Source organism: Arabidopsis lyrata (assembly GCF_000004255.2).
Source record: "Arabidopsis lyrata subsp. lyrata unplaced genomic scaffold ARALYscaffold_1, whole genome shotgun sequence".
NCBI lineage: Eukaryota > Viridiplantae > Streptophyta > Magnoliopsida > Brassicales > Brassicaceae > Arabidopsis > Arabidopsis lyrata.
Window position 1 is genome coordinate 8,518,361 of NW_003302555.1, and position 19,712 is coordinate 8,538,072.

At 36.0% G+C, this 19,712-nt stretch overlaps 5 protein-coding genes, 1 long non-coding RNA gene and 3 pseudogenes across 7 annotated transcripts; 5 read left to right on the forward strand and 4 right to left on the reverse strand.

Annotated features, from left to right (window-relative positions):
- Positions 1–2: 2 nt before the first annotated feature.
- On the reverse strand, positions 3–1,772 carry LOC9326424 (putative ER lumen protein-retaining receptor C28H8.4). Its single transcript, XM_021010823.1, has 6 exons — positions 1,308–1,772; positions 984–1,183; positions 745–885; positions 569–649; positions 351–475; positions 3–249 (listed from the first exon to the last, which is right to left on the reverse strand). The coding sequence occupies exons 1-6, from the start codon at positions 1,528–1,530 to the stop codon at positions 201–203; spliced, it is 819 nt and encodes a 272-aa protein (XP_020866482.1). The 5' UTR covers positions 1,531–1,772; the 3' UTR covers positions 3–200.
- A 203-nt stretch (positions 1,773–1,975) lies between these two features.
- On the forward strand, positions 1,976–3,982 carry LOC9329144. The gene is made up of 5 exons (XM_021010822.1): positions 1,976–2,326; positions 2,453–2,564; positions 2,671–2,735; positions 2,838–3,356; positions 3,498–3,982. Exons 1-5 carry the CDS (start codon positions 2,123–2,125, stop codon positions 3,621–3,623), a joined length of 1,026 nt encoding a protein of 341 aa, XP_020866481.1. The 5' UTR covers positions 1,976–2,122; the 3' UTR covers positions 3,624–3,982.
- Positions 3,983–4,662: 680 nt separating this feature from the next.
- Positions 4,663–6,248, forward strand: LOC110224573 (nucleolin). Of its 2 annotated transcripts, XM_021010825.1 has the most exons (5): positions 4,663–5,063; positions 5,165–5,260; positions 5,351–5,421; positions 5,810–5,996; positions 6,027–6,243. In XM_021010825.1, the coding sequence occupies exons 1-5, from the start codon at positions 4,773–4,775 to the stop codon at positions 6,117–6,119; spliced, it is 738 nt and encodes a 245-aa protein (XP_020866484.1). In that variant the 5' UTR covers positions 4,663–4,772; the 3' UTR covers positions 6,120–6,243. The 2 variants fall into 2 exon arrangements, with proteins under 2 accessions (XP_020866484.1, XP_020866483.1); XM_021010824.1 differs by having other exon boundaries at positions 5,810–6,248.
- Positions 6,190–7,064, reverse strand: LOC9326425 (transcription initiation factor TFIID subunit 11b). The gene has a single exon (XM_021010826.1). It carries the CDS (start codon positions 6,828–6,830, stop codon positions 6,375–6,377), a length of 456 nt encoding a protein of 151 aa, XP_020866485.1. The 5' UTR covers positions 6,831–7,064; the 3' UTR covers positions 6,190–6,374.
- A 76-nt stretch (positions 7,065–7,140) lies between these two features.
- LOC9329145 (tubulin beta-5 chain) lies at positions 7,141–9,989 on the reverse strand. Its single transcript, XM_021010821.1, has 3 exons — positions 9,368–9,989; positions 8,091–8,360; positions 7,141–8,006 (listed from the first exon to the last, which is right to left on the reverse strand). The coding sequence occupies exons 1-3, from the start codon at positions 9,762–9,764 to the stop codon at positions 7,324–7,326; spliced, it is 1,350 nt and encodes a 449-aa protein (XP_020866480.1). The 5' UTR covers positions 9,765–9,989; the 3' UTR covers positions 7,141–7,323.
- A 2,362-nt stretch (positions 9,990–12,351) lies between these two features.
- On the forward strand, positions 12,352–13,197 carry LOC110225476. The gene is made up of 2 exons (XR_002329833.1): positions 12,352–12,725; positions 12,840–13,197. It is a non-coding gene; the product is annotated as an uncharacterized LOC110225476 (long non-coding RNA).
- A 909-nt stretch (positions 13,198–14,106) lies between these two features.
- Positions 14,107–15,290, forward strand: LOC110225475 (annotated as a pseudogene).
- LOC110225474 lies at positions 14,832–15,290 on the forward strand (annotated as a pseudogene).
- An 82-nt stretch (positions 15,291–15,372) lies between these two features.
- On the reverse strand, positions 15,373–17,567 carry LOC9329147 (annotated as a pseudogene).
- Positions 17,568–19,712: the final 2,145 nt, after the last annotated feature.

The following is a 19,712-nucleotide window of genomic DNA, read 5'->3' on the forward strand; positions in this document are numbered from 1 at the left end:
AGTTGTATCCGTAAGCGTTGGGTATGAAATCATATGATCGTCGAGTCAAAACGTCATCACAACGAAATCCGATTGAACAATTATTTTGGAAAGCTAATTCTAAATAATGCTTCTTTGCTATCAAAAAATTATACGAGTATCTCAAAATCTCTAATCATTAAACCTCCACAAGCTCAAGCATTCCATTTTCACAAAGCTTCTTACACCACACCAGACGGGAGACGAAGAACGAGCTGTCCACCCATTAAACTGTTCCCAAAAACAGAACAATTTCTAAATCTTTAGGCATTCAAAACATTTCAACAATATCACGATTAGATAATGGGTGGACCAAATGTGTTTTTTTTTACCTCTGAACATAGTAATAGCAGAAATCTGCGAGGATGAAGGTTTGGACGATTTCAGAGATGAGGACCATCACAGGCCACAGTCCAGAACCTAATGCAGTCAGTAACCGCCCTCGCGTATCCAACACCTACACGCGTTTAAATCATTTTTAGAAACAGTACGATAAAGAGATAACAAGAGCTTATTATTTGTAGTCTAACAAGAATAAAAACTCGAGAACCTGAAGGATCCAGTGTGCACAACTCAAGAACCTAGCGATTCCCAAAGCAAATACGTAATGAGCTGTGAATGGTTCCACGATCTGAGAAAAATTACATAACATTCGAGAAAGATTCAGACTCAGCCCTGTGGTAGGAAAAAGTTCAAGGCTCAAAAGCGCAACAGAGTATCTAGTACCTTAGTGTTCTGCATGACTCTTAATTGAGGAAGAACTGAAACAGCTTCAAGATAAACACAGAATGCCCAAGAAATCCTGTTTATGATGTGGTGTCGTGTTGATGGATGAATGAAGAAAGACAGAACAGCACATGGGATTACCTGAAGCAAGTCAGAATAAAGCTCTCAACAACAATCAATATACAAGAGTTAAAAACACATTTAACATTGTCTATCAACAAAGAGTTTGGTAAACTTACGACGAAATAGATAGCAAAATTGTCTTTGTCTTCCATATAAGTGGGTCTAAGCTTGAAACGGATCATATAAATGACCCAAAGAGTGGTCACCAAAGTAGCTGAATCAAGTAATGTATGAAGATCAAACTCCATTACAAAGCTACAATACAATCTCACAGCCAGAAACAAAGCCGTTAGCTCCTGTGTCTTGAGAGATATCCCTGTAACAATCATCAAATTTCAATATGTCAAAATCAATGAAACAAATTCGATCATAACAAATTAGCCCAAATTCACACAATTTCAGAATCAAATCTAATGAAGCATTCCTAAAACCCGTTATACCAGCGCAAGTCTTCTCCTTTGTGAGCTTGTAGATAAGAACAGCGATACCAACGGCATGAACAGCCTCAGAAGCAATGAAAAGATTGTCGTGTTCATGAACAATCACCCTGAGGAAAACAAGCAAAGTCATTGCCGTTACCACACCAAGAAAAGCCTTTACCTTTGGCGGTTGCCGGCGAATCCACGCCATCACGGACTGAATCGGACTCTTCTCCGCCTTCATCGTTCGATTTCTCCTCCACAAATTCGCCAAATAATACAAGATCTCTCTTTCTCTCTGTCTCTCTCTCAGATCAATGTGTGATTAATGCATGATAATCACACAACGTCCTCTTCGTATTGAATCTGTAGAATTCTTAACGCAACCAAACAATGCCATTACTTTCGCGAGGAGGACACGTGGAAGCTGTTAGGTGAGAGACTGATAGTTTCTTGTTTTTGCAAAGGTCTTGACTTTGCGACGTCTCTTGTCTGATTCATCTATCTATCGTATTTATTACACTATACCGGTTTGGTTTTAAAGACGAATTCACAAATCCATGCTCCGGTTTAATCAATTGGTACGTGTGATCGATCGTGTGGAGAAGAACGAGCCCATTAACGGCCCAATGAAGAGCGCGTGTGGCTTTAAAACTTTAAATGCACCGAATTTCTTTTTTTTTTTCTTTGGTCTTGCAACTTCTAACGGTCTTATATCTCTCTAGAAAATCTCTCTCTCTCTCTCTCTCTCTCTCTCTCTCTCTACAATTTTTCTTACCAACATCTTCTGTGAAGTGTGCTTCTTCGATTGGTATTTCGAATTTGGGTTTTGCGAGATGGGTGTGAAATTGGTGTCTGGAGATTCTTCGGAACGAGAAAACTGGCAAACAATTTTCAAGAGTTTGGTCAAGATTCTACAGACGAAACAGGATCAGCTCGAGTCGCTTCTCAAAGACAGGAAGATTCTTGAAAGTGAGATCAAGACTAAGCACGAAAATTGGCTCTCTGATGTTCGAAATTACGAGGATCAACTCTCTCTGGTAAAAACCCCCTTTTTGATTCCTTGTTTCGGATAAAGTTAGGATTTTTAGGGTTTCGCTTTCTGCTCAACAATTTTGAAGTTTCAATGTCTTTAATTCCATGATTTTGTTTTTTTTGTTATTCAGATGATGAAAGAAATTGAAACGACTAAGATGATTCAGTTGCTTGAGACCTCCAAATGCAATCTCTTGTGTGGCTTAAAGGAGAAAGATCATTCTCTTTGCAATTTGAAATTAGGTGGGTGGCTTATTTGGTAAAGATTATAATAAAGTTTGCTCCTTTCGTTTTCTACGAGATATAAAGTTTCATTCTTTGTTTCATGAAACCAATTTTGAAATTGCAGAACATGCGGTGGACGAGTTAAGTGACTTCAAGGCTTGGTTTGATTTCCTCACTCTGAATACAAATGTAAGTGAAAGTTTAAATTTTGTAAGCTCTTGTTGGGTTTTGTTGGTTTTGTTTGTTTTAGGATCTCAGACAATGCTTGTTGTTTTTATATAAAATGTGCAGATGGAGAATGAAAGTGGCAACTCAGAAGCTTCGGCTATTAAGTCATTGGAAGCAAAAATCAGAAAACTGAAACTTGAGTATGAGAAGCTTGCTTCTGAAAAGAAATGTGAGGTATCTGATCTTTTACGAGAAAACGGGTTTGCGTGGAATCAGTTCAAATGTATCGAGAGTGGATTCACTGATACGTTAAAGAGGAAAGATGATGAGATCGCTCAAGCGAATACGAAAATTTCAAGTCTTATATCTTATCAAGAGCAGCTTCAGTCATCTAATCAAGAGAAGGATGAGACTATCTCAAGGTTAAAGGCTAAGATGGCTGAAATGGAGGTGAATTCTACTAAGAAAGATGAGGAAATCTCAAAACTCACACGGGATCTAGAGTCTGCAAAGAAGTCTCGTGGGCTTACACCGGTTTTAACTCGATGCACCAAACTTGAAACGCGTAGCAATGGAAATACGGTGGGATCTCATATATCTACTAAGAAAGAGAAGGTTGCTGCATCAACAACAAACGAAAAGGTAGTTATACTTTAAATTTGAATATGCTTGTGGTGTGTGTGTTCTTAAATTCTTAGGAGTAGATAGAACAGAAGGTATTCAATTAATTTCGATCATCTAACAGCAGAAACATCTTGATTGAGTTTTGAATCTTTTGATCAGGTAAGCAAAAGGTCAAAGAGGAAAAGAGTGAACATGACACCGGTCTCAGTTTCAGAAGTCCCAAAGCTGTTCACATCAACTTTTAGACTTCCCAAGTTGAAGTCTCCATCTTCTGGAGCCATATAGATTATATTTTAGTAGATAATTTAGGTTATTGAAATCTGCATGTAACCTATTTGTATTTAGGATCAATCGCCTGATGTATATTGACCACACCCATTAGCATCTAGTATAACTCTTTACATTAATTTAGTTAGGAAGCTCATATTGCATCTAGCAGCTTGTCTTTATTTCCTCTGTATTATTGTGTCTTGAAGCTTGACCAAAGAAGAAAGCAGCAATGGCGGAATATCTGGCAATTCAACAAAGATTTCAAGCGGCTTTGAAGAAGAGTTTTTTTTTTTTTGGTTTATTTTGTTTGTAACTGAGAATTTCCTTTTGTATGGCTTTGATATTTTGAATAAGATCATTTGCTTCTTCTTGTCCTTGGTATTGTTTGTAGAGTCACTGAGTGTGATAGTGAGCTTTCTCCTTCACAACAATTCAATTTGCACAAAAGTTTCTTATTAAACCGGTTTGTTCTTTAAACCACCAAATTTCGGTCCGGTTCAGTGAAATGATTTTGAATAAGATCATTTGCTTCTTCTTGTCCTTGGTATTGTTTGTAGAGTCACTGAGTGTGATAGTGAGCTTTCTCCTTCACAACAATTCAATTTGCACAAAAGTTTCTTATTAAACCGGTTTGTTCTTTAAACCACCAAATTTCGGTCCGGTTCAGTGAAATGATTTTGAATAAGATCATTTGCTTCTTCTTGTCCTTGGTATTGTTTGTAGAGTCACTGAGTGTGATAGTGAGCTTTCTCCTTCACAACAATTCAATTTGCACAAAAGTTTCTTATTAAACCGGTTTGTTCTTTAAACCACCAAATTTCGGTCCGGTTCAGTGAAATGATTTTGAATAAGATCATTTGCTTCTTCTTGTCCTTGGTATTGTTGTAGAGTCACTGAGTGTGATAGTGAGCTTTCTCCTTCACAACAATTCAATTTGCACAAAAGTTTCTTATTAAACCGGTTTGTTCTTTAAACCACCAAATTTCGGTCCGGTTCAGTGAAATGATTTTGCTTTTTGGTTTAGACAACGCCGTCTCAAGCCTCCTTTTATTTTTGGATTAGGGCACAATTGACGGAGGAACACAGCGGTTTCTCCTTCTCAAATCTCTCACAAAATTTCAGCGAAGGTTTCGACTTTTTTTTTTTTTAATTTGGTAGAAGAAGATGCCACCATCGGAGGATGCGAAGGCTATGAAGAAGAAAGAGGAGGCTGAGGAAGACAATAAGAGCTTGAGTTCCATTGTGAAGAAGAAGCCCACGAACGCCAACAATGCTGGTTCGAAGAAATTGAAGAAAGAAGAGAACGACGATGATGATGATGATGATGATAACAAACCCATCAAGTCATCTGTATCTGGGTCTCGAGCTAAGCCAGTGAAAAAGAAGGAAGAGATTGATAAAGACGATGAGAAGAAGCCTGTTTCTAAGAGGAATTCTTCTGTTGGAGCCTCAAAGGTTGGATTTTTATTTCTTTCTCTCTCTATTTGAGTATAAATATCGAGGATGGTGAGATATTTGATGAGGCATTGTGTTGATGAGTCTCTGTTTGGTTATAGGAGAAGAAGAAAACAGAGAAAGAAGAACAAGTAAAGAAAACGAGAGAAAGAAAAGTATATGATTTGCCTGGTCAGAAGAGAGACCAGCCTGAGGAGGTATCTTTTTGCTGCTCTGTTTCTCTGATTTTTAGATTTGTTGGTGAATTCGTTTGAAGAAATTCTCTTGGTTATTTTGCATTTCTGCAGAGAGATCCACTTAGGATTTTCTATGAGTCGCTGTACAAGCAAATTCCCACCAGCGACATGGCTCAGATTTGGTGAGCTCTTCTATTCCTTTCTCTGCCTTACATTGTTCTGCAACTTAGAAAACGCTTACACTTATGTATTCGTTTGGTATGTATCTGATAAAGTTGTGTTTGATTACTCAATGTGCAAACTGAGTCCTACACCTTGAAATATTCTTTTGAGACTTGATGCATACTTGTGTTTGATCTTCGATGGTCCCTTGTGTTTTGTGACATGGCACTAAGCTCACATGGATTTTGAACATCATAAAGAGACTCACATTGTTTGTAAGAAAAGAGTGTCCTTTCAAACCAATCACAAAACCTTATTATATCTGTGATGGTTATTGTGTGGGTTTGTTCATCGTTTGCTTTTAGATTGCTCTGTTTCTTTGTAACCCTTTTGTGTTTTTGATCACAGGTTGATGGAGTCTGGATTGCTTCCAGCTGAAAAAGCAAAGAAAGTTCTTGAGAAGAAACAGCAAAAGGGTGGAAAGTTCAGTTCTCCAGTAAAATCTGCAGCTTCTACTCCAAGAAGCAACACCAAATCAGTGACCGTGAAGAAGAAGGAAGCAAAAAAGTCACCATCTGAAGCTTTGTCAAACAAAAAGAAAGGAAATGATACGAAACCAACCACGAAGAAGCGGAAGAAGAACTCTGATGATGATGATGATGACTCAGATGATGATTTTTTGGCTAGCAGAGTCTCTAAAAAGGCTAGAGCCAAGTAGGTTGAATTAAAAGACTGAAATCTCATTGTGTGATTTTTAATCCTATTTTAATGAGTCAATTTGTAGAATCCTTAAAAGGTGAATTCTTTTAAGAGTAATGAGAGAGATGGCAAATTGTTTCTGATCTTATTGTGTGCACTTGTTCTCTAATTATTAAGCAAGCTAGAAAATAATACAAAGACTTGGTCACGTTTGGCTTAGAACATGATGGTTACTCTTTATCCAAGTCACTACTTTGTAACCTCGTCATTCTGACTAGCGGAAAAGCCGTTGAACTGATCTCTGAGGCACTTTTCCTTGGAGCTTTAGTCTTCGATAGGACTCTCTGATATGGCAAGGTCTAATAGGTCCTGATTCTTTCCTTTCCCTCATAACAACTCGAGCTGTTTCCACAAGGTCACCAACAAACATCTTTGTGATACCACGCACAACGATATTCATAGTGTCGTCGATCTTCGGACCCCCTGTGATTCTCTGTACTAACTTCTCCATGTCTGATTTTTTAAAAGCAGATCTCCTGAAAGATTCATATCTGCTCATTTGATCCTCTGTAAATTGTGATAAAATGGTCTGCATCTTGTTGGCCATCTTCACAGGATCAGCACCAGTTGTGTTTTTGGTGAGCTCAACCACGGACGTTTTACATCTCTTCACAGCTCTCTCATCTTCTTCAACAGGTGCTGCTTCAAACGGATCCTTGGAATGCTTCATTCCTGACAAAACCTATACGAAAATCACATATTTTTGGAATCTTAAACTCCAAAATTGATAGACGTTTATTGTGTTTGTCTAAAATTATCTAAAACGTACCCGCAATTAAAGGCCGTTTGTCGTCAAGCCCACTTTTTTGGCCCCAATTAGTTAGTCGGCTAGGGACGCAATATCTTCGTTTATATAAGGTAATTTTGAGCTTCTCTTTATTTTTACCGATGTGGGACTCATAAGAGAAGTAGGAAATTAACGCAGTAACTTGAGAAGCAAGGAAGTATTAACTAAAATGGCAAACATAGACACCCAAAAAAAATGGAAACTCAAACTCTCTTTTAACAATTACTCAAACAAGTAACAAACAAAAACACATTAAAACAAATTTCCCATTTTCTCAGAGTTTTAAATTTAATCAAATTTAAAAAGAGATATTATCAAGAGTCGTTTCATTCTCTCTTTTTTTTTTTTTGAAGTATATAATGTTTGATGTGATGGATCAAGTCTCGTAAGCTTCCTCCTCTTCTTCTTCATCTTCATACTCACCTTCCTCATCAGCAGTAGCATCTTGGTACTGTTGGTATTCAGCGACCAAATCATTCATATTGCTCTCAGCTTCCGTAAACTCCATTTCATCCATTCCTTCTCCTGTGTACCAATGCAGAAACGCTTTACGCCTAAACATAGCCGTGAATTGCTCACTCACTCTCCTAAACATTTCTTGGATCGACGTCGAGTTACCCACAAACGTCGCCGCCATTTTGAGTCCCTTTGGTGGGATATCACAAACGCTGGATTTCACGTTGTTTGGGATCCACTCAACGAAGTAGGAAGAGTTCTTGTTCTGTATGTTTAGGATTTGCTCATCGACTTCTTTTGTGCTCATCTGTCCTCTGAAAATAGCTGAGGCTGTGAGGTAACGTCCGTGACGTGGATCAGCTGCACACATCATGTTCTTGGAGTCCCACATTTGTTGAGTCAGCTCAGGGACTGTGAGTGAGATGTATTGTTGTGAGCCACGGGAAGTCAGCGGCGCGAAACCCACCATGAAGAAATGGAGACGAGGGAATGGGATTAGGTTCACCGCGAGTTTCCTCAGATCAGAGTTTAGCTGTCCCGGGAACCTTAAGGAGCAAGTCACACCACTCATTGTTGCGGAGATCAAATGGTTCAAGTCTCCAACTACATCATCATACAAATTATCAGGTTTAGTTTTAAACACATTTTGAGTTATTGGAGGATAAGGATTCAAAGTTAAGTACTTACAGCTAGGAGTGCTGAGTTTGAGGGTACGGAAGCAGATATCGTAGAGAGCTTCGTTGTCGAGGACCATGCATTCATCAGCGTTCTCTACAAGCTGGTGTACAGAGAGAGTTGCATTGTAAGGCTCAACGACAGTGTCAGAGACTTTAGGAGATGGGAAAACAGAGAAAGTGAGCATCATTCTGTCTGGATACTCCTCTCGGATCTTTGATATCAATAGAGTTCCCATTCCTGAACCTGTTCCTCCTCCCAAAGAGTGGCACACTTGAAACCCTGTAGATTATTGCAGCTCCATGATTCATAATGATAGGTAACAATGATTCCATCAAATGCAGAGACAAAAGAGTGTTCATAGTCAAGCAAAACAACAACCATCCACTAGAGAAAACATGAATATCATCATCACTATCTGCAAAACAATGTTTATTATTGTGAATCCACGATGCTTAAAATCAATAATCAATTGAAAAATACATATATTTCTCCCCAATAATATCACCGCACTAGTCATACTTTATATCTGAAGTTAAATAATCAAAGTATAAACGTATCACGTGAGACCTGACCACGAATCACGTGAGATTGTTGTTGGGGCTCTACAAGCATTATCTCTAAACTCTTAAGGCAAAAGAGATTTTACTAACTTTTTACTACAAAATTCCAAGAAATCTATATCTAGTAGGACCACTCAATCTTTTACCCGCAATCACGGTGACCTTGAAATGTTTTGATCACGACATCGCAATGATATAATACCTTATCTCTGCAGCTTTAATATGAAAAAAAACTTGATAAAAATATCTCAATACTATACAAAACAGCTTGACCCTACCAATAATAAGTGATAACATCCCACTTCACACAAAACAGAGCACTTGCATTTCAATTATTATTTTTGCTGTCTTGCAATTACATTAAATAAGACGATTTGATAGATCGTATAATTGAAGAAGAACCCACACACCAATAATAGATAAACAAGATCATCAAAGTAAAATACTAAATAACATTGAAGGATAATGAACTTAAGTAAGTGGTGTATGAAACTTATACTAAACCGTGATCTATTCATTGCGTGACTATTTCTACTAAGTCGATAGATAGCATCATAGCATACTATATAACAAGAAGAGATCTATGAATATAAACGATGATCCATATGGTGACGTTAAACAAAATTACGAATGAAATTAACATTCTAAATCCAATGATGCAGAAGTTTCAACATTATAGAAAATTTGTGTATAATGGAAATTTCAATACAAGATATATATAAATACCTTGAAGGCAATCGCAGTTCTCAGCTTCTTTGCGAACAACATCAAGAACAGCATCAATAAGTTCAGCTCCTTCAGTATAATGACCTTTAGCCCAATTATTACCAGCACCAGACTGACCAAAGACAAAGTTATCAGGACGGAAGATCTGACCAAACGGTCCGGATCTGATACTATCCATAGTACCAGGCTCAAGATCCATGAGAACAGCACGAGGAACGTATCTTCCACCAGAAGCCTCATTGTAATAGACATTGATACGTTCGAGCTGGAGATCTGCAGTGTCTCCGCTGTAACGTCCGGTGGAATCGATACCGTGCTCGTCACAGATGACTTCCCAGAACTTGGAACCAATCTGGTTTCCGCATTGACCACCTTGAATGTGAAGGATTTCTCTCATTGTGTGAGTGTGTGTGTGGTGGTTCACAAGATCGAGAGAGAGAGAGATGGTGAAGGAATATGAAAGATGGGGAGAGACAGCTAATATAACCAATTGTCTCTGTTATTCACTTCCCTCGCTTGAGGTTTTTATTGTCTGTTTTTTCACCCCACCTAACATTTTTTTTTATCTTAGTCATTTTCTTTACATGCTTTGTCTTCTTTATTCAAATTTACTGCCCAAAGTTTTTTTTTCTCTTGCCATTTATATCAATTTATGGCCGATCATAATCAAAATCTTTGTGAAAAAATTAGAACCATGGTCAATATAAGTCCTGTATTTTCATTTAAATCATTTATTTTCAGGAAAAAATGAAATATGATTCTTTTCTCTGATATATGTTTGCATTGCCAAAAAGAAAAGACAAAAAGAGTTGACATGATTTGAGATTTAGATCCAGTATTTCATTAGAAAGGATTGAGCAACTTGGAGCATGCATGTGCATATATTGCCAATATGTTGTATAAACATGAAGATGTCTATACAAAGACAAATTTTTGTCATATTTTTTTCCCCAGTTGTAGAGGGACATAAGAGGAATGGAAGCACGTTATGTAAAATTTTATTTATTGAAACCTATTGTATATTTTCATTAATATAGTTATTTTTCATATACATAAATCGTGTGTTAACAAAAAAAAGGCAGGGAAGAAGAAAAATTGCAATTTCAGAATTCGGCCAGAAAATTATAAATGGGCCAGAAAGGTAGATAAACTTACGAGCCCATTACTAAATAAAACGCCGACGTATTTGAAAAAAAAAACCCTAAACCCTAGACAATCGCCTCATCGTCCTTTAAAAGGCTATCTATAGTCTTCGTAAACATTATCGCCGGCTATCATCAACTTGTTCCTCTGTTTTTTTTTTTTTTTTTTGTCTCTTAAGAGCTTTAACCTTTGATCTTGTTTGTCTAATTTTGCAAAAGAAAACGATTTTTATGTGAAGAAGTTAAATTCAAGTGATGAGATTTGATCTAAAATTCTCACGACGGTCGTCTGAGGCCTTTTGTGGCCGATTGATGTACCGATCACTCCTCTCTGATGATAAACTTTCTTCTTTCTCAAATCAACCTTTGTTTTTGTTTTAAACCAATCTTTTGTTGATTTTATTATAATTAGTTTGTATTGATATTTTTGATATTAAAAAAAGAGATTTTATCGAATTGGTTTTGGTATTATCTTGAAGATGATCATGGTTTAATTCCCTTAAGGAGATGTCCGAAGCATTGAAGAACAACAAAGCATACATACCAACTGTGAAACTATTTTTCACAGAATTTACTATCTAAACCACAAGTTTCTCTTAATTAACATAAACAAGATTGTGAATTGACTGTTGTATTAATTCTCTGAATTAGAATTCGATTATGGCTCAAGATTTGCGGAGGAACAATCAAAATCTCATCGAAGTGTATATAGGCCCGTTGTTTCAGGATTTTGAAGTGAAAAATTGTAATTAGTAATTCATGTAAACTTCGAAGTTCGAACTCTGTTTTATTCGACACAATCAAAGCACACTCTAGCAATACAGTTTACGCTCTAGACACAATCATCTGCGTGACACTAGTGTTCTGCACTGGATGTGTCAACCCGGTTCGGTATTACATTTGATCCGATTAGTTAACCGGTAAGTAATTTTCGGTTTAAATAATTGGTACGATAGATATAACATGTTTTAGTTGGAAGTATTTTGGTTAGAAGTCATGATCCATATATGATTTGAAAAGAAAACAAATTTGATATGAAATCCATTAGTTAATAATCATATATAAAGACCATTAATAACCAAAGAGAAATGAAAAAAGTTGATTATCAGACGTTAACAGAGAGACACTGAACACAAGATTATACCACTCAAACTTACCCCAAATCTCTTCTCCTTGACGCCTTACTTGTCTATGACACACGCATGTTTCCAAGACTCTTACGTCCGTCTCCCATTTACCTTCTTTTGGCTCGTAAACGAAGCTATTCTTATCAGTTCGAATGTAAATCTTACTCGACATCGCCACACAGCAAAGACAATGTTTTCCCATGTCCGGCCTTGTCTCAGGCTCCTCCCACGTTTGCTTTTCCGTGTCAAACACCAAAACTCTCCCCTCTCCTTCGACTACGTATATCTTTCCGTCAAGGATGTCAGCCTTATGGGAAACCAGAGGTCTTGGCATGTGTTTTACTAGAGAGGCGCCACGTGTTAGATGGACAGTCGATGAGAAACACAGATTGGTCATAAGCACTAATGATTATTTGTTAACTATTGTCTGAGTAACAAATATTTTAATTTAGGAAATAAATCAACAAATTCATCTTGCAAAATACATAAAACCTTTGACTAATTTTTATTGTTTTTCTTATGTTTTTTTTTTGCTTAGTTTGCTTGGAATAATATCAAACAATCGAAATTAAGCAAAACTCCTTTTTTCCCCTTTCTTATTAAAATGTTAAAATAAAAATAATAATAAATTTGTGACAAACAAAAGAAGAGTGGAACTTTTGTTTATCTAGGATTTAAAATTCTAAGTTTTTATTTGACTTTTTCTCATGGAGTAATTCACGAAAACAAACAAAAGATAAATAAAAAACAGATCAAGGATTACCAAAAAAAAAAGATAAATAAAAACGATCGCAAAACTATGGGCCGGGATAACCAGCCTATTAATTCAAAGTGGGCTTAGCTTAAGACCCACGTTAAAAAATTTGGAAATTAGAAAAAAGTAAAGTTACGTTAACTAAAAAAAAGGAAATTAGACATTACAAAAAAAAGGAAATCAGCCACTGGCACCGCCGTAAGTAGTGTTTATAAAAAGGGGAAAGCTATCAGAGAGAGTTAGAATTGTGTTTTGCGTTCTTCTTTCTCTGTTTGTCATATTTCTCTCGATCGCTATAGCATCATGACGGAAGACCATTTCTAGCGATAATCACTGTAAGAATTCTTCCAATTCTCTTGATTTCTAGGGTTTTTTTTTTAAATTTAACTATTAATCAATCCTTTCTCTGTTTCGCATGTTTCTCTCGATCGAATCATTCATGACCGAAGAAATTTTGTAGCGATAATCACTGTAAGAATTCTTCTCTCTTGCTTTCTAGGGTTACTAAATTTCACTATTATTAGTTTTTTTTTTTTTTGTTTTGTTCTTTTGGTTTTCTTTTTGTTTTGAAGCGGCTTTGATAATTTGAAAACAAAACGAATCGCGACTCTGCGTTTCAAAGTTTTCTGAGAATTATTACAAGTTCGTTTTTCCTCTTTTTTGTGTTACTTGATTTTGTTTAAGAGGGTTTGGTTTACGTTTTTTTCTGTTGCTTTTGTAGCGCTTTCTATACTTTGATTAAGCGTGAAATTGTTGCGATCGGCTGTGGTTTGTTGCTCTGTGTTTTTTTGTTTTGTTTTTCTTAGATTTCTTCCTTTTTTTTTTGTTTTTTTTTTTCAAAACCCAAGAGAGATCATAGGCAGACACTCAACTATTAGTGTTCTGTCAGATTCTTTTTTGGGGACATTGTCCCGTCGAGTTTGGACCCATGGCTTATGAGGGATTTTTGACCTGAGACTGAAAACCGATCCATTACCCACGGCTTATTATTTTGACAAATATACTTGGGATTGGTTTCAGTTTAATGGGCAAAGATCCAGTTACCCACGGCTTAAAAAAGTCTTTAGACAGAGACTTGAGATTCGGAAAAACCAATCCTTTAGACAAAAGATTGGATTGGGTTATGTTTGGTGGAAGGAAAATGGTACCCACGGCTTCGAACTTTAGTCTTTAGACTGAGACTGATTCTGAACATTGATCCTTCTTGGTACCCACGACTTGAAAATCTCTAGACATATGGATCATGTTCGGTTTCTTGTTTCAGTCTTTAGACAAAGAAACAGTTACCCACGGCTTAAAAAGGTCTTTAGACAGAGACTTGAGGTTCTAAAACCAACCTTTAGACAAAAGATTGGATTGAGTTATGTTTGGTGGAATGAAAATGGTACCCACGGCTTCCAACATTAGTCTTTAGACTGAGACTGATTCTGAACATTGATCTTCTTGGTACCCACGGCTTTAAAATCTCTAGACATATGGATCATGTTCGGTTTCTTGTTTCAGTCTTTAGTCAAAGATCAAGTTACCCACGACTTAATAAAGTCTTTAGACTGAGACTTGAGGTTCGATAAAAACCAATCCTTTAGACAAAAGATTGGATTGGGTTATGTTTGGTGGAATGAAAATGGTACCCACGGCTTTAAACTTTGGTCTTTAGACTGAGACTAATTCTGAACATTGGTCCTTCTTGGTACCCACGGCTTGAAAATATGGATCATGTTCGGTTTCTTGTTTCAGTCTTTAGACAAAGAAACAGTTACCCACGGCTTAAAAAGGTCTTTAGACAGAGACTTGAGGTTCTAAAAACCAACCCTTTAGACAAAAGATTGGATTGGGTTATGTTTGGTGGAATGAAAATGGTACCCACGGCTTCCAACATTAGTCTTCAGACTGAGACTGATTCTGAACATTGATCTTCTTGGTACCCACGGCTTTAAAATCTCTAGACATATAGATCATGTTCGGTTTCTTGTTTCAGTCTTTAGTCAAAGATCAAGTTACCCGCGGCTTAATAAAGTCTTTAGACAGAGACTTGAGGTTCGATAAAAACCAATCCTTTAGACAAAAGATTGGATTGGGTTATGTTTGGTGGAATGAAAATGGTACCCACGGCTTTAAACTTTGGTCTTTAGACTGAGACTACTTCTGAACATTGGTCCTTCTTGGTAGCCACGGCTTGAAAATCTTTAGACATATGGATCATGTTCGGTTTTTTGTTTCAGTCTTTAGTCAAAGATCAAGTTACCCACAGCTTAAAAAAGTCTTTAGACATAGACTTGAGGTTCGAAAAAAACAATCCTTTAGACAAAAGATTGGATTGTATGCTTGGTGGAATGAAAATGGTACCCACGGCTTCAAACTTTAGTCTTTAGACTGAGACTAATTCTGAACATTGATCCTTCTTGGTACCCACGGCTTGAAAATCTCTAAACATATGGATTATGTTCGGTTTCTTTTTTCAGTCTTTAGACAAAGAAACAGTTACCCACGGCTTAAAAAGTCTTTAGACAGAGACGAGGTTCTAAAAACCAATCCTTTAGACTAAAGATTGGATTGGGTTATGTTTGGTTAAAGGGAATGGTACCCATGGCTTCAAACATTAGTCTTTAGACTGAGACTGATTCTGAACATTGTTCCTTCTTGGTACCCACAGCTTGATCTACAAGACGGTGTTAAACTAACCGGATTTTGGATCCTGTATTGATCGTTAGCGATTCCACAAATTCAACTTGTTTTCGCATCGTTATGTAGATTTAGCATACAAAAATCTGTTGAAAACAAAAAACATACAAGTTTTCTTATTAGCATGTTACGAAGCTTGTAAGAGGGTTCGTTGATGTGTGGATTTGTGTACAATTTGTATGAATAGACTTTAAAAAAATACATGGTTCAGTTTTTAAGATTAGAAAGATCAGTTAGGATCAAAGGGGATAATGGAAGATTCAAGATTGAAAGCAGAAAAGGAGAGGTCGATAAAAATAAAAGAATACATGTTGCTCTTTTTGTTTGTTATGGGATCAGCCAATCAATATTTCACCAACTTGCTAATATGTAAAAGACAGACAAAAAGAGTAACAGTGAAGATGATGGTTGTGATGTGATAAAATCTATGCCGTTAAGAAAAGTGAGTATCAATTAGCTGAGATTTGTAAACTAAGAATGAACAAGTTCCAAAATAATTAGATCCAAAAGATCTTCCCATGGTGCTTGGTTGTGAAAATGCTAACTGAGATTTCTCCAACATGCACCCATTGTTGCAAAAGCTTTCCCTGCGATTTTACACAAACAAACAACCAAAATGTCACCATAATGTATGAATGTTTGTTTACCATGACAATGGTTTTAGGTTCTTTACCTCGTGGTATCGAGTAACCATGTGGCTATGCCTTTTCTTCTGTTAGAAGGTGAGGCCCAAATCGCTCTAATCCCACAAACAGCCGGTTTAGCTTCTTCCTCACATACAATCGCTCCGTAATCTAATCTATCATTTGATGCTCGACAAGACATCCGGAGATCCTCTGAGTGGATATGAATAGATAAACCTATACATAACAAGGTAGTTTTTGAAACAACTGAGGAAAGTAATTAGAGGTTATATCATCTTTCTTGTGAATTTGTTGAATGATGCATCTAAAGAAATCAAAGAAACTCTTCTTTTCAGGCAATCAGCTTTCTTGTTTGATTTCAATGCTAATCATAGACATGGAAGGAATCAGACTAAGTCGTAGTTTTCATCTTTTAAAGTTGACCATAGTAGAGCAAGTATTCACCATGCTTCCCAACAAGTTGTATCAGATACCAATTGGCTCAACATAGTAGACATCAAAATACTAAAAAAACAATCATGAGCTATGGAATATATCCGCAAATGACTGTTAAGACGTGGAAACAGGCTCATACCTTACAATGTTGGTGAAGAATCCAATCCTCACCTAACTCAACCTCCATCATTTTCACAACCTATTGCACCTGCAATTACAAAAGATCCATCGTTTAGGTCCTCTAACGAAGAACCGGTACCATAAACAGGGCAAGTTAAATTGTGAAAAGAATGGACCTTGTTCCTGTGTGCAGGGGAATCATTTTCTGATACCATAATGATGCGGTTCTCGTTCTGCCAACCCTGAGACCAATTCAAAAAAACCAACAATCAATCTAATAACCTCTACAATAATCAGAGATTAAAATGGGATCCTAACCTTAAAAGGGATTCCATACATATAGTCCTTGTGAAAACTTTGATGGTTCTTCTCATCTAATTCATCTCCAGGAGCATACTTAGCTCCACATTGTGCGCAATGTCTGAGAAGAAAATCAGATTGGCCCAACTCTAAGTGGAATTGCGTATAATTGCGCTTCTTTTTGAGATTTTTAGGTACAGAAGAAGATCCTTTCTTCAGCGGCTTCCCGATGCATCCCTTAAGCACTTGACTTCTGAATACCCAAAGATAAGAGACACACAAACACAAACCCAATTACAAATGGCTGCAAGATGGAATCAAACCTCACCCAAAAAAACCTCAAAGGGATTTGCTTTAAGAAAACCCAGAAAATCAGGAGTTGCCTATCGCTTATTTTCGATTCTCTTACTCTGAAGAACACAAATAATGTAGAAAATTCGAAGAGAAGGAAAACCGCCAAAGATGATTGATTTACCTATCGGGTATCGCAGATCGACGCTCATAGGTGTTGACGATGGCGTTCCGATTGTTCTCCCAGACAGCTAAGCCATCTTCTGTGTCTGCTGATGTTACTGGGGAAGAGATAGAAGATGAAGAAAGAATTGATTTTGGCTTGCATCGTACAGAGAGAGCTCGAATCTTTCTTAGGTTTGTGTTTGTTTTCCCCTTTACTTCTCTGATTTTGGCGCTAATGGAATTTTTTTGTCAAATAAATTCAATTTTTATGCCGATTCCTACCTAAACTTATGTAAACCAAAGAAACTACAGATTCAAAGCATAAAAATTGGCCAACTGTGAAACTATTTTTCACAGAATTTACAATCTGCACCATAAGTTTCTCTTAATTAACGTAAACGAGATTGTGAACTGAATGTTGTGTTAATGACTTGATTCTCTTTGAATTAGAATTCGATTATGGCTCAAGAATTGCTGAACATGGCAGAATTTTTATAAAAATCAATTAAGCATATAAACTTATAACAATACTTAATTAAAAAAATTTGTCAACAATATTAAGCTAGATATTTAAAGTTTTACCAAGCATAATTATCATATAAAAATCTTATTTATTAAAATTAAGAATAAACTTATTGTTTTCTTCCTTAGTTCGCAGATTTATAATTTTGGTTAATTATTAATCTGTTCTGCTAACATTGTAAATAAATTTACACCAAACAAAATTTACTTGCTAATTTTTATTATGAACCTTACCAATTTCACCGATATTTATGCTTTTAATTTTTTAAGAAAAATTAACTATTTTTTTATATAATTATCAAGCAAACTTTATGAAAATTTTGATTTCTAATATTAAAGTATTCATATTTATTAAAAACATAATAAGAATAAAATCATTAAAAATTTTAAAATATTATGTAACCAATTGATGTGACCATGATTCCTCAAGTTTTTCTCAAGTTTATATTTGTATAAATGATGTAACAAAGAAAAATTCCACAACATTTCCTCAAGAATTCCTCAAACTTCATGTCACCATCTAGACCCATATATGATTTGAAAACAAAACAAATTTGAAATATGAAATCAAATTTAATATTAGTTTAGTAAAATGCTTCATTTCAATAAATGATACACGTAGTTCATATTTTTTATTTTACTTTCAGTTATGTTTAGTATTTTTTTCTCAAAATAAATTTTAGATTAATTAGTTGTTGTGTTTATCTTGAATTATGACCTTTCACAAAAATATAAGTAAGAATTTTGAAAACAAGGTACGCAAAAAAAAAAACATGATATCTAATACGAATAAAATTATCAATATGTAAGAAGATATTAGATATTTTATAATCATTTCTTAGGAAAACACAAACAAAAATGGAAAGAAAATTAATGTTAAATAAAAAAAGAATATGAATGGGGTCAAAAGTAGAAAATGATCATATGGTATAGGGGTCAACATTGAAATATTATAGAAAAACATCTAATAATTAGTGGTAACTGATTGCTCGAGTAATTAACTCAATACACTTAACCGTTAGGCAGTATATTCGAGGTCGATCCACAAAGACCAAAGATACTCTAAGGATTTTCGAGACTTGTTCTTAGCTAAAACTAAAAAGTTGTTTTGTTTGAGTTTTCCGAATTGTAAAATAAAAATGCAATTAAATTAAACGATTTAAGTTTCAAGATTTAAAGACATTAGGCATTAGGGTATTTCAGAGATCAATAAACAATGGAAACATGGGACAAGGAATTCAACAATTACGAACCGTTCTTGAACATGAACACAACTTAGACTAATTCTCTTTCAAGACATTAATCACTAAATTTGACTACTCGATTACTAAACTTTCGCATGTAATTTCCTAGTCAAATTCGCATTATCAAACAAGTTCATTTAGTTCACAATGCGTCCTAACTTCAACTTTCGTTGGCTAGAAATACATTGCTCAATTCACATTCTTTCAGGCATTCTATCGAACACTTTTGATGCATAGAAAAACCTAGGTTCTACAACAGGGTGATCAATCCTATTCTAGCATTAAGAACATGTGAATCAAAGAACCTAGAGAATGAGAATTCCAAACAACAATTAATCCATTAATCTATCGAATCTCCTAATTAGAACCCTAACACCTAATTAAAAGACTACTCACACATAGCAACAGAAACAAGACAAATAGATGAAGAAGACATAATTGAATTGCAATGAAAATAAGAAATAGGGTTTAGAAATCTTCTCCAAATTGTCAAAGAGGATGAATCTCTAGAATCCCAAGGTTGCTTACAAGAGAGAAGTCTCAGAAAAATTGCAGAAAAAAAACGTCAAAAGAAAATTAGGTCTCTGGGGTTTTTATACCCAAGTACAAAAAAAAAAAAAAAAGGAAGACAAAACCCGGTTTAGGAAAACCGTCTCGGGCGTCGAGGCTCGGATCGATCGATCCGATGGGTGGATCGATCGATCCAGATATGCTGAATCACGGTCTTGGACGGATGAGGGTTGGATCGATCGATCCCATGGGTGGATCGATCGATCCAGAAATGCTGAATCAATTGTCTCGGACGAATGAGGGTTGGATCGATCGATCCCCTCCTGGGATCGATCGATCTCGAGCGACTGGAACTTTTGGTTTCATCGTCACAATTGGGATCGATCGATCCACGCCTTGGATCGATCGA

Excerpts from the sequence above, each read along its gene's own strand:
- LOC110224573 (XM_021010824.1), top strand. The coding sequence starts at position 4,773 with ATGCCACCATCGGAGGATGCGAAGGCTATGAAGAAGAAAGAGGAGGCT. Across the intron at positions 5,064-5,164 it reads CTTCTGTTGGAGCCTCAAAG|GAGAAGAAGAAAACAGAGAA; the intron begins GTTGGATTTTTA and ends GTTTGGTTATAG. Across the intron at positions 5,422-5,809 it reads AGCGACATGGCTCAGATTTG|GTTGATGGAGTCTGGATTGC; the intron begins GTGAGCTCTTCT and ends TTTTGATCACAG.
- LOC9329144 (XM_021010822.1), top strand. The coding sequence starts at position 2,123 with ATGGGTGTGAAATTGGTGTCTGGAGATTCTTCGGAACGAGAAAACTGG. Across the intron at positions 2,327-2,452 it reads ACGAGGATCAACTCTCTCTG|ATGATGAAAGAAATTGAAAC; the intron begins GTAAAAACCCCC and ends TTTGTTATTCAG. Across the intron at positions 2,736-2,837 it reads TCCTCACTCTGAATACAAAT|ATGGAGAATGAAAGTGGCAA; the intron begins GTAAGTGAAAGT and ends TAAAATGTGCAG.
- LOC9326425 (XM_021010826.1), bottom strand. The coding sequence starts at position 6,830 with ATGAAGCATTCCAAGGATCCGTTTGAAGCAGCACCTGTTGAAGAAGAT.
- LOC9326424 (XM_021010823.1), bottom strand. The coding sequence starts at position 1,530 with ATGAAGGCGGAGAAGAGTCCGATTCAGTCCGTGATGGCGTGGATTCGC. Across the intron at positions 886-983 it reads ATTTTGCTATCTATTTCGTC|GTAATCCCATGTGCTGTTCT; the intron begins GTAAGTTTACCA and ends GACTTGCTTCAG. Across the intron at positions 476-568 it reads GTGCACACTGGATCCTTCAG|GTGTTGGATACGCGAGGGCG; the intron begins GTTCTCGAGTTT and ends AAACGCGTGTAG.
- LOC9329145 (XM_021010821.1), bottom strand. The coding sequence starts at position 9,764 with ATGAGAGAAATCCTTCACATTCAAGGTGGTCAATGCGGAAACCAGATT. Across the intron at positions 8,361-9,367 it reads GAACTGCGATTGCCTTCAAG|GGTTTCAAGTGTGCCACTCT; the intron begins GTATTTATATAT and ends AATAATCTACAG. Across the intron at positions 8,007-8,090 it reads CAAACTCAGCACTCCTAGCT|TTGGAGACTTGAACCATTTG; the intron begins GTAAGTACTTAA and ends ATGATGATGTAG.